This window comes from Anopheles arabiensis, chromosome 2 (genome assembly GCF_016920715.1).
Source record: "Anopheles arabiensis isolate DONGOLA chromosome 2, AaraD3, whole genome shotgun sequence".
Classification (NCBI taxonomy): domain Eukaryota; kingdom Metazoa; phylum Arthropoda; class Insecta; order Diptera; family Culicidae; genus Anopheles; species Anopheles arabiensis.
Window position 1 is genome coordinate 76,904,090 of NC_053517.1, and position 12,420 is coordinate 76,916,509.

The window sequence follows — 12,420 nt, forward strand, 5'->3', positions numbered from 1 at the left end:
AGATTGGGTACTCCCTGCTCGCAAGTTAGTTGTTGCAGATCCAGCCTGAATTCTCAAGTATTCGACCACAGATCGATGCGGCACCTTTATCCAGTGACTGCATAGGGCTTCAGTTCGCATCAATCCGCCACTGGATAGGACCATGAATAGCTAGCATGTGTTGGAAAACGTGACAGTTTTTGAGAGTCCTTTAGTATCATTGCACATTTAAAAAAAATAACATGCTTCCCCTTATAACGGGATGGAAGTCAAAGCCATAAGAAGTTGGCGCCATTTTAAAGTTGGCGCGAAAAGCGATAACATGAACCACGTGTACGGCGATCAATTCGAATGACTGTGAATTACAAGTTCGCACCATAAGAATAATGATTATAACCATGCGCTATCACTAGATAAGGGCTAAACGTGACTCCGAGGAGTAAATCTCAGAAACGTCCCACTGTTAGTCTATCCAGATTTACTACCTATTTGATGCAGAATCTTACTTATCTAAAAAGACTTTACGGACTGGGTTGTCCGTTTCCATGCGTACAACACGGCCAGCCCACCGGAGCCTGGCGAGCTTGATACGCTGCACGACGACAGTGAGGTTGCCGTACATCTCGTATAGCTCGTCATTATAGCGGCTCCTCCATTGTCCTTCCACACATACGGGGCCAAGTATCCTTCTGAGTATCTTCCTCTCGAACGCGGCTAAGAGGGTTTCGTCAGATTTGGACAGTGTCCATGTCTCAGAGACGTATGTGAGTGCCAAATAGTCCCAGGCTCGTCCGTCGCGACAGGATCTTAGAGGTGAACTGATTTCTCACGCTGTAGAATGATCGGTTGGCAGCCAGTAACCTTGGTCCCAACTCAGCTTTCACGACAATAGTCGTTGCTAACCTTTGAGCAAAATTAGGTGAATTCTGGGACGACTTCAAAAGTGCGTTCACCTATCTGTACGTCACGCCTACGTAAGTTAGGGTTTGTTATTGCTAAGGCCATCAGTTTGGGCCTCGTTTATATACAATCCGAGGTTCTCTGTCGACTGCTCGATCCCTTGGTAGGCTACTGCTACATAGGAGAGCCGCAGACCAATGACGTCTATATCACCAACTTATACCAGTATCGTATGGGTTGACTTATAGAAGATGGTTCCCGTAGTCTCCACCTAGGAATATAGGTATAGGAGACAGGCAAGCCCGTCCCCCTGGGGCAGACCTTTGGTGGTAGCAAAAGGCCATGAGAGTTTTCCATCTAACTTTCACCTGACAAGTGACGTCATAGTCATGTCATAGTCATGGTCATAGTCATTCTAACTAGCCTGATCAGTTTGGTCGGAATTTCAAAAGAGATCATAGCGCCATATAGTTTTACCCTGGCTATGCTATCATATGCGACTTTGATGTCAATGAAGAGATGGTATGTGTCGTGTCTGTATTCAGCCATCTTCTCCAAGATCTGCCGCATGGTGAAGATCTGATCAGTGGTAGATTTTCCGTTTCGGAATCCTCTTTCATAGTTTCCGACTATTTCTTCGACGTGCGGGACAAGGCGATCCTGAAGGATCAGGGAGAATTATAGACGGTATTCAATACCGTAATACAACTGCAGTTGTTGCAGTCCAACCTATCTCCCTTCTTGTATATGGGGTAGATGATGCCGAGATTCCACTCACAAGGCATCGATTCGCTATCCCACACCTCAGTAACAATTGGATGAATTTAGTTTTCTAGTGCAGGATCTTAGCAAGATGAGAAAAAAAAACATCGTACTTTTATTTGAGTTTTATATTCCTTTTATTTTTCACTTTACTTATGTACACAACAAAGTCAGATAGTTAGATTTCTCCATTCCTACTCTTAGATAGATTTCGTGTTTGCACCACAATCCGAAGCTTACACAAGAACAACCAAAGCCTAAAGGTGAAACGTAATTAAGGAAAGCAGAAACAAAGCTACTGCAGCTGTTGCCGCAATTGTTACAGGCGTCCGCGCGCAGCAAGTGCGCAAATAATATGCCCGCAACATTGCTCCAGCATTGACATATTTGGTACATTTTACACCAATTACGTTTAACATCCACCAACTCTGCACGATGATGCCAACCACAGCCAGCATCGCAGCAAATGAGCTAACGCGTCCTGCTGCAGCATCCTTCGATGTGTGAGTTTGGCGCATATTGCGCCATGCGTATTACGCCGTAGTGTGGCCGTATCAACCACACGATCATGCGCGCATGCGTGTATGCATATCAATAGAGATGCAGAAACGCAACGAAAGAAACAGTTCATTAGCGGAGTTATCATTCCATTTCGCCTTAGTGAAACCACAGAACCATCTTGTTTTTTTTTTACATTTTTCTCTCTTTTCTTTTTGTATGTTTTTTTTGCTTTCTGTTTGATTGGTTTTTACTTTCTGATGCACTATGTATTGCCCATTGTCCAACGTATAACCGCTCACTTAATTATTAAAGCTTCACTAAAGTAAAACCCCCACTGCTAAGTAAATTAGCAACCACACACCACTTGCATCATTACTCAGTGCATCTCTGCCTTTCATGTGTTTTGTTTTTTTTTGTTTTTATTATTTTACAACTTTTCCCAATATATAATATTTTCCCTAGCTCTCGAACTCGTTTTCTTTTACGCGCTCCCCCCTACGGTCCCTCTGCACTTAATATTTTACATACAATTTATCTTTTTTTTTGCATTCCAATTGCACCCCTTCTGCCCTCCTTTCCGGCTGCCTAAATTATCTTACTACAACATTGGAAAGCTACGGGTTTGTATTCACTTACTGCATTCTAATGTTAATGTATATATGTATATGTACAAAAGTGTATAAAACTAATAATATTATTAATGTATATAAAAAAAAACAAAACTATCCATCACATCGGTGTCGGGTACGATTCAGCAAACACAGCATTTAGAGTAGTAGTAGTAGTAGTGGTTGTTGTTGTGTAGTACAGTACGATTAGCAGTAGCGTTTTAGCACTGTTCAGAGAGTAGCAGAACGGTTCAGTAAGTGCACGAGCCCGCGCACACATTCACCCTCGTCTATCCTTTGACGAGCCCTTGTACGGTTCTCGTACGGCCGTAGTACGCCACCATCACAAGCCACTTTTCACGATGCACTGCATGCAATTGTGTAGCGCATCCGCTCAGTCCATCCATTACCCCCAATCATTTCTCGACTGGCGAAGCCAATTATTCCCTGTAACGCAAACTACCGTCTGCTAGCTTTACCTTTGCTGCGTTAATATTACCACAAAAAAACACTAAACTGTTTTTTTACTAAGCATACAACAGCCCGGATACCGCTGTTTCTAACTTTGTAAAACTTTGAGCTTAAAACTCAATGCCGGCAAGTTGGGAGCAACAAAAAAGGAAACAAAAATATGAAAATAAAAAAAAACAATCCATGGAGTAATCCACGGAATAAGGGACCAGGGGGGAAAGGGCGGGGAATGTGTATGTACAAGTAGTTAAGCATAAATAGTTTGTTAATAACATTAATAACGGGGCGGGATTTTTTTTAACTTCATATAAATAGGCATATTAAAGATTTGCTGAGAAACTTGCTTAACAGCAGTTGGGGATGATAGCAATGGCAAGGGGGTGGGGGAACCCACCCCACTGCCGATGTAAAAAGTGCGTACCCCTCTCCCAGCTAAAGGTGGGAAATGAGACCACCGAGCTATTTTTAGCACACATGTAACTGTTAGCACCGCTTGTAACTATAGAACTATTTACACCGATACCAGCTGTGTTTGTGTGTGTGTGTGAGGTGGTAAAAAGGGTAAGGACCCTTGTTCGATCCTCTGTCCGTTAAAGATAAGTTCCATCCACTACCACCAGGTGTCGCTTTGCTCGTTGGCTTTGTGTATTATTGCGTAAAACGGCCTGCGTAAAGCACACACACTAATAGCACGTGGTTACGATGAAGATGTGTGAAAAGTTTGAAAATTTCATCGGCCCTGCTTGCCAACAAACGCTCATCGGCTAAATGCCACGTGTATGTTTTCCTTAAAACAGAAACAATTACCTATCTCTCATGCACAGCACATACGGATATTAAACCTTCAATCAAGGGTGTGTGATCGTTGTGTGAAAGCACCAAAACTCCTCCCACCGCTCGCGTGTACACATACAGAGCGTGTACGTGTTGGCGCGGGCAGCATGCGGATGCGCAAGCAACCCAAACAAAAAAGGCTCCATGCACGGCCACCAGAGGGAGCCACGAAACTGTTTTCCAGCGCACAAACAAAGAAACGCATTGCCGCATTCCGCGCAGAACTGTTTTCTTCTGTGTGTTTTGATGAGGCCATGGTGGCTGCGGATGGGTCACCAATACACTCTTCCGCTTGAATTACACCTCCTCTTCCTTCTCCTCCACTTCCCTCCCCCTCGTTACGGCGGCAGAATGGAGCAATCAAACCAGTCGAAGTAGTGCCACCGATACCGGAAACACTACTCCTTGGTGCGCTGGTGCACGATGGCCGCCGTTGCCGAAGCCGTACCGTTCATGCCACTGCCCTGCACGCTGCCACCACTACCTCCTACTACCCCACTACTACTGCTGCTGTTGCTGCTGCTGCTACTGCTGTGGTTGCTGCCCGTTACGCTTGCACCGTTGCTGCTGGCTCCGCCCATCGCCAGTGATCCGTTCATGGATCCGTTCATTGCGGCCGATCCACCGCCGATAAGCCCGTGGTGGTGTTGCAGATGATGATGCGGATGCAGCTGATGATGACCGTGACCGTGCTGATGATGATGGCCGGCGTGGTGCGTGCCCGCCGCTCCCGAATGGTGCAGCGAGGGATGAACACCGTTGGCGGTGCCGTTGGAGGAGTTGCCGCCGAGATGGTTCGAACCGGCACCGTTCGGTCGTTCGGAGTTGCGCGGCACGAGCACGACCGCACCGTCCGCACTCTGCTGCAAGCTGTAATGCTCCTGCGAGTAAGGGTTTCCGTCGGCATCGCGCAGGTTCTGGAAATGTGGAGGAGCATTGGAAGCGAAAATTAAACATCGTCCCATCAAATACCGGGGCGAAAGAAAAAGGGCCGATCTCTCACCTGGAACACGTGCCGATACAGCATGGAAAACTTGTCGCGTATCTTCTTGTGCTCGGACAGCACCATCTCGCGGTCGCGCATCAGCCGCTCCTTGCGCATCTTCATGTCCTTCACCTCGTCCGCGAGCGTCACGATCTGGTCGAGCTTGCGCTTGCGGCAGTTCTGGGCCGCCACCTTGTTCTTACCCCTCCTTCGGATGTCCCGGATGAGGGAAAGCTGCGTCTCGCTCAGATCGTACTTGGACAGCCGCTCGTTAAACTCGTCCATCGGCAGGTTGATGATGTCGTGCACCGGGATGGGGATCTGCAGCGCCCGCGCCCGCTTCTCGTCCCGCGTCAGGTGTTCCTCCTCCGCCTTGCGGCTGTGCAGCGACGAGGAGCGCGATTTGTCGCGCGTCTGCGGCTTCGGGCCTTGGTGCACACCCACCGCTCCGCCGCCACCGTTCGGCGTGGCGAACGGCAGCGTGTACGTGTGGTTGTGGTGTATCATGTCCTGGGGCTGCAGCGGTCCCCGGCCACCCATCGCCGCCGAGTGGTGGCTGCGCGGGAAATCGATACCGTACGGGTACTTCATGTCGGTGAGGGCGGCCGCGGCAGCCGCCGCTGCCGACGACTCGTGCTGGTGATGCTGCAGGTGGTCCTCCTGCTTGGCGGCACCCTCCAATGGCCCAATGGTCGGACCGGCGGCCGTTTGCGGACCGACCACGTTCATGTAGTCGTACTCGTACTTGATGGCCGTCGGGAGTAGAACGCCCGCCGCCGTGGCACCAGCGCCACCGCCGGCCGCTCCACCGGCAGCACCGCCATCGAGCCCGGGAGGACCACCGGCCGTACCGGCGGTCCCGCCGTTCGGTGACGGATGAATCGACGGAACGGTCGACGTGTTTTGCTCCTGGAAGTAGCGCTTCGCGAACATGTGATGCTTCTTCTGGGCGACGGGCGGTCCCTGCCGGGGTCCGTGCTCGCCCATCCGGCTCGACGGAACACCACCGGCCCCGCCAGCACCACCACCGCCAGCGCCATTCGTTTGGTTGTAGCTGTAGTCGTACGGGCCGCCGTACTTGCCATTGTGGTACTCCTGCGCACTGTCGCTGCCCCCGTCGCCCCACTCACCGTCCGACAGCGAGGGGACGCGCTCGGAGCCCATCGAACTGACGGCACTGTCGCTGGACGCGTCCAACCGATCGCCCGGCGTACCGGACGACGCCCCGCCGGCCCCACCGCCGGACGACGCTCCGGACGAGGCGGACGACGCGGACGACGATCCGTTGACTAGGGCGCTGACGTTCATGGCATTCTGCAGACCGGCGCCACCGCTCGCCGACGACATCAGTGACAGATGGTGGTGGTGGTGGGAGTGCGGATGGACACCGCCGTGGTTGACCAGGTTGGAGGCGGCGGACGCCGACACACCCAGCATACCTCCGCCCCCGGATGCGTTGTTTCCACCGCTGCCGGCTGTGCCATTGTGCTCCAGCATGCGCATCGTGTACATACCTTGGGGTGGAAGGAAATTGAGAGAGGGAGAGAAAAAATCATAATTAGGTCGGTTCCAGCTGAAGATGACCGCTCTGGAAAAGCAATTTGGGACCATGGGACAGTGAGTGATCGTGAGCGGGGATTAAGTCGTGCGTTTGTCGTGCTATTTACCAAGAAATGCGTACGGTGACAGCATGGCTGTGTTGCGTACGCGTGCTTGTGTCTATCCTGCCTCAAAATGTCTGTCCGTACACTAGGGGTTTTGGAGTACACAGGGGAGCAAAGAGTGGTGGTGGTGTAAACAAAAACAAGAGCACCGACGCACGTTTGTTCACAGGCTTAGAGGAAAATTCGGAACCACCGGTCGTTGCGCGTCCGTTGCGCGTGCTATCGTGTCTATCGAGTGGTCTAATTTAACCAATCGAACTGTTCACACACAAACCAGGGTGGCCACTCGAATCAGGATTTTAAATTCCCGGTTTTTTCCCGGTTTTTCCCGGATTTTTTTGGAGTTTTCCCGGTACACTATGCTTCGCCTGCCGGTTTTATCGATACTTCAATTCCAAATTAGTATGTCATAGGTTTTCAAAAATCGTTATCTAGAAGATGGTAAGTAAACACGGGCATTACGGGAAAGGTGGACACTTGTCATTAAAACTGGATAAAAGTTATTAGTGAATTATTCAACAATATAATATCCAATCTGGAGGTGTGACAACACATTTGAGAACCATTTTTGGCATGATTTCTATCAAATTTGTACAAACCCAATTTCAATCGTGCACTCGTTTGTGGATCAAATTTGGCTACTATGGATCTTAAGCTATTTAAATATGAATTTCTGTATATTTTCGGAAGTTTTATATGAGCAAAATACTGATGAAACAATGAAAAAAAAGCTTTACGAATATTGCCTTTTGGTGGTTTAGAAAACTTATCAGTTATGTTCAAAAATTGGGATGCCCACTAAATCCACCGTTAAATTCGACATGACCGCAACTTCACGAGAGATGAATAACAAAAGACGAATGCAAGGTAGATCGAACAGGCACACCATACCCGAAATATGCAAGAACCGATATCGGTGAATGTAAGTATTGCACCAGTGCGAATGAGAAGTATAGTACATCTATTGAGTACCATATGTGAGAAACGGAAAATGTTGTCCTTACACATTAGTGTGATGTTGCTGGCCTGTGGTAAGGTAACCGTTAGAACCTCACCGCATGCGATTTTGCCGCATGGGGCAAGAAAAGAGTTTACTCAATTTTCTAGCTTTTCAAGGTATTATTATGATATTTTGTTGTTTCTTTATAAAGATAATCATTATTTTATATGATTTTAGACATTTGACATCTGAAACAAAATCGCATGCAACGATGCGGCAATATCAAATGATTTTGATTTTGCCGCATCGCCACATGCGGCAGATTCGCAAGTGCTGTCATTGCCGTCAAATCCCATACAAAAGCTTGCGGCAAAATCGCATGCGGCTAGGTTCTGACCGCTGCCTAAGTTGGGAACAATATACAAAACATCCCATTACAGTGGAGCGCCGTTTATACGGGTACCTTTTATCCGGCTTTCCGTTTATCCGTGCTGTTGAGAAATGACAGTTGAATACAAAGGTGACATTGCGTTATGAAGAGGATATTTAAAAAAGCGGTTATAAATGCACATTATCATAACAAAAAACACTAAAATTCATGGCAAATTACAAATATTATCATGGAAAAAACATGAAGTTAATAAAAACTGGGTTATTTTTATCAAAAAATAGGAATTTTTTAAAGAACTAATCAGAAATTGGTGATTAAATAAATCATTTGACTCATTATCCGTGTTATTCGCTTATCCGGTCGAGGTCAAGTCCCGAGAAGCCCGGATAAACGGCGCTCCACTGTAATTGAAAACGCACTTAGTACGATGGTTAACGGTGATAGCCAAAGTTTGTGATAATTTCCCGGTTTTTTGGAGAATTTCCCGGTTTTTCCCGGTTTTTCCCGGAAAAATAAAATTCCCGGCTAATTCCCGGTTTTCCCGGTTTTCCCGGTTGAGTGGCCACCCTGACACAAACACACGCACACACACACACACACATCTAGATACCATAGAGCAACCGTCACCGAGGTAAAGCGTCGCCGAGGTCAGCGAAATGCTTGCCGTCGCGCGGCTACTTGGATGCGCTCTTTCCCGGCGCTATGGCTAGCTTCTGCACACACGCACACATACACGCACAAACACAGTCACAAACACCGGGCACGGTGTTAATAATGCTGATGAGTAGTAAATAGTAATGACTTGCAACACTGCGCTTTTTGGGGATCGGTTTCATCGGCCCCCACCACCAATCTCACCCCAACCAGCGTCCGGTGGGTGGTATTTTTGGCTAATGTTCCCTCGCTTTTCCCTTCCTTTCTTCTTCTTTTTCTTCTTCTTTGGCTAGTGGTGGCGTTGTGATAAGAAGGCTTCTTTACAAAGCGCGAGGGAAAACGTTACAAAGGGGGTGTGTGGTGTGTGTGTGTTGGGGCGGTGCCTATCCGCGATGGAAAAGATTATCTCGCACACTCGGGAAGGGGCTTCCAAAGGGACCGTCGTGGCGGTGGCTCGGACCAATTCATATCTATCGTGTCGCGAACGTATCGCGATATCGCGCCATGCTCTAGCCCCGTATCAAACCCCGTCTCGTTTGTGTGTGAGGGGGGGTGGTTAGGTGAGAAGTGAAACAAACCGGCAATCGTACACACACACGCACGGGGGCACCAGCAATCGCTGAGTCATTCGGTGATGCGTATAAACGGGCAGCCAGCGCTAGCTTTCGGACCTTTTTACTTGTTGGGTTTTAACGGTTTTACTTTGCTTTGGTGACACACACTGTCGGAATCGGAACATTATTTTGCTGTGAGTGTGCACACGCAACAGATACACGCAAACACAAGGAGGGGCGATCTTTTAAATGCACTGGGCCGCCACTTTTGCTTGTTGCAGTTCGAAAACAATCCAAACACGTGTGCGCAAAAGTGAACAAACGCGCGACGAAGAGACAACCGCGCCCACCGATAATTTAAATTTGTGTTCTTCTGTTTCCGCTTTTAACCGAGCACAAAGCTGCTTGTTTTTACACTGCGATTTATTCAGACTGCACATGAATACATTTTTAATTTACAATCGCGCAAGCAACACGCACCGAAGAACGCAAAAGAACCGTCACTCGCGCGTAACTTTCACACATAGAGGGCGCAAGCAGCATTGGTGGTGCGCACAGGCGATTGCCAATGAAAGGGTGGGATGAACCGGAAAGGGTGCGGGCGCGGGCTAACGCACACATGTACCCTTCACACACACACACAAACACACGCCACTACAAACGCATACACACATTCGCGCTCAACGGACATTCACGTACTGTTTTAGCCGTTTTCCTTTCATCGGCAATTTCTAGACGCGGGCATACATCGTCTAGGCTTCTTCATGCCACCCCCTCTCAATCTTCTGTCCACATTCCCCCGATATCATCGTTGGGTGTTCCAGAAAACCGTAAAACAGGGTGCTGCTGCTGCTGCTGCTGCTGTCGCAACAACGCGCTTAGTGTGTGGAGAGTCTTATCATTATCTTATCTTTGGCAACACACACCACCACCACCATCACACATTAGACAAACGGTCTTTCTCAGTGCGCGAGTGGGTGGGTAGTGGGTTAAGGTGGCCAATTATGTGTGTGTGTGTGTGAGTGTGTGGGTTATTTCTGTACCGTAAAACCAACACCACCGCCATCATCCCCAAAAAAAAAAAAAATGCGAAGAACGACGATGGCAAAAAGGCGAAATGACGCGTTATGCTGTCGGTCAAAGTCAACGTGTGGCCACTTTGAAGAAAACTGTGATGCGCTTCAAAATGAGTTTTCATTTTTGCTTCCTTTTTTTAAGTTATCACGTGTCGCACAATGCCGTTTTAAGGACGGAGGGGCGCAGCAAAAAGGACACGCACACATGCACACACACACGCACAAAGGATAAAAATTAATGATCACACGTCAGCACCCGGATATTGCTTAATCTTCTTTTTCCATCTTTGGGCGCCATGTTTGCAACAATTTTTATTAAAAAAAAAAGAACAAGGAGAAGGAGCAAGGTACAGAGGGGGTGGTGCTGCGTTCAAAAGCTCAAACATACGCCATGTGCGCGTGTGAGCGTGTTTCCCTTTTCTTAGCTGTAGATTACCCTACTAGCAATGAGAATGTAAAAGTGTGCGTCTTTCAGGCGAGGGGCATGTAGAAGCAGGGGGAGACGGTTGGAAATACGCGGAATTACGCGGCGGCGAGAGCGTGTTTTGCTTTCTACACAGTTTTCGCACTCACACAATCACACATGTGTGAATGTGTGCGTTCACTTTCAGCCAGCACGCTCAGTTTGGTTTTCTCGCAGCGGCTTGCTGGTGTCGGTGTCTCGCTCGCACTAGTGCAGCGAGTGTTCCTCGTGCGTTCCCTTTCTTGCTACCACACAAAATCGTCAGTACAGTTCAAGCCTTCGCAGTGTGAGGCCGCGCGCGTTTTAGCCTAAGTCCCGGGCGCTCGATGTAATTTGAAGTGAAGTGTTGAAGTGTTGTATATTTCAATTCACATTATTACGGTCTCGGCCGTATTTTCAATTGATGAAGTGTTGTGCGCATTGAAATAAAGCTGCGATAATCTTTCACAATTCAACATGAATATGTAAATTATGCTGCTTTATTTCAATGCTTTTTTTACAGTATTCAACATGAACAACATACAGGCAGTAAGGCGGGTGCTTGATGTGACGATTTTTTTTAAATATTTATAATAAAAAATATGTGTGGTTTTGTGGCAAGATTGTGGTTAGCGATGTGTGGAACTGTGCCTTAAGTTTCAATAAAGTGTTAAAATATCAAACGAGTTTGATGTAATTAAATTTATTTCGATGCATGCGATTTTATTACGCAGCAAATCTAAGTGAACGAAAGCGCACAGCGCACAACGCGCAACGAAAGAAACGAGGGGAGGGGTGTTCAGCGCAGCGCGCAAGTGCGGCAACAGCGCAGCGCAAACCGAAAGAAACGCGAGAGAGCAAGAACAGCTGATCCGCGCTCCAGCGCAGCGCGAGAGGAAAAAAACGGGAGGGAGGGGGTATCAGCTGATCAGCTGTTTTGTATCGCGAGAGCGCCCCATGTAATTTGAAGGCAAACGAGAGAGTGCTGCGCGCGCTTACTCTCAATTCGGAAAAAAATCGCTTCCGCTCGACTATGGCGGACAATACAACTTCGACCGAACCCCTTCCCCCTGTTTCTACATGCCCCTCGCCTGTAAATTTCGCTCTCTTTGTCTGTCGGGTACACTTCTTAAGCCTATTAAAATATTGTCTACCGCTTTTCATCGATTTACCCACACACACACACACAGCCAACCCAACGCGGACTTTGCCGCGTATCCTGGGACCGAGCATGCCGGGGACCCGCTGGTTCTTTATTTCCAGCACCCCCGAAAACCCTGGGCCCTGGAGTGAGATGGCACTTTTCAAAGTCCTGTCGGCAAATGAAACAGACGGCGGCGGGACGTGCGCAGCAGCAACGCCGAACCACGCGGCGATGTGGGAATATATTGAGACCCGGATAGAGGAAAAATTAGTTCTCCAGCTTTCACCGCACCGTCCCCGATGGAGTAGTGCCCGGAGTGCCGAGGGAAAGAGGCATCCACAGAGCAACCCGGAGTGCCCGAAACATGACTTGGAACTTTCGGTTTGTGTTTCATTTTCAAACCCGCTAGAACCGAAATCCACCACCACCAGTTCCATCGATCTATTGGGGTTCTCTCCTCTCCTTTCTCTCCTTCTCTCTAGCATTGAACCGAACCGCTGTTGGTATGTTTAATT

The 12,420-nt window shown here is 48.3% G+C and overlaps 1 protein-coding gene across 2 annotated transcripts in view; it reads right to left on the reverse strand.

Annotated features, from left to right (window-relative positions):
• Positions 1-1,754: 1,754 nt before the first annotated feature.
• LOC120897367 (segmentation protein cap'n'collar) overlaps positions 1,755-12,420 on the reverse strand; it is a 45,564-nt gene continuing 34,898 nt past the window's right edge. For both annotated transcript variants that reach the window (XM_040302204.1, XM_040302206.1), the window contains exons 9-10: positions 5,059-6,554; positions 1,755-4,972 (exon numbers count right to left, since the gene is read on the reverse strand). In XM_040302204.1, the coding sequence (XP_040158138.1) occupies positions 4,454-4,972; positions 5,059-6,554 (2,015 nt within the window). In that variant the 3' untranslated portion in view covers positions 1,755-4,453. The remainder of the gene's footprint in view (positions 4,973-5,058; positions 6,555-12,420) is intronic.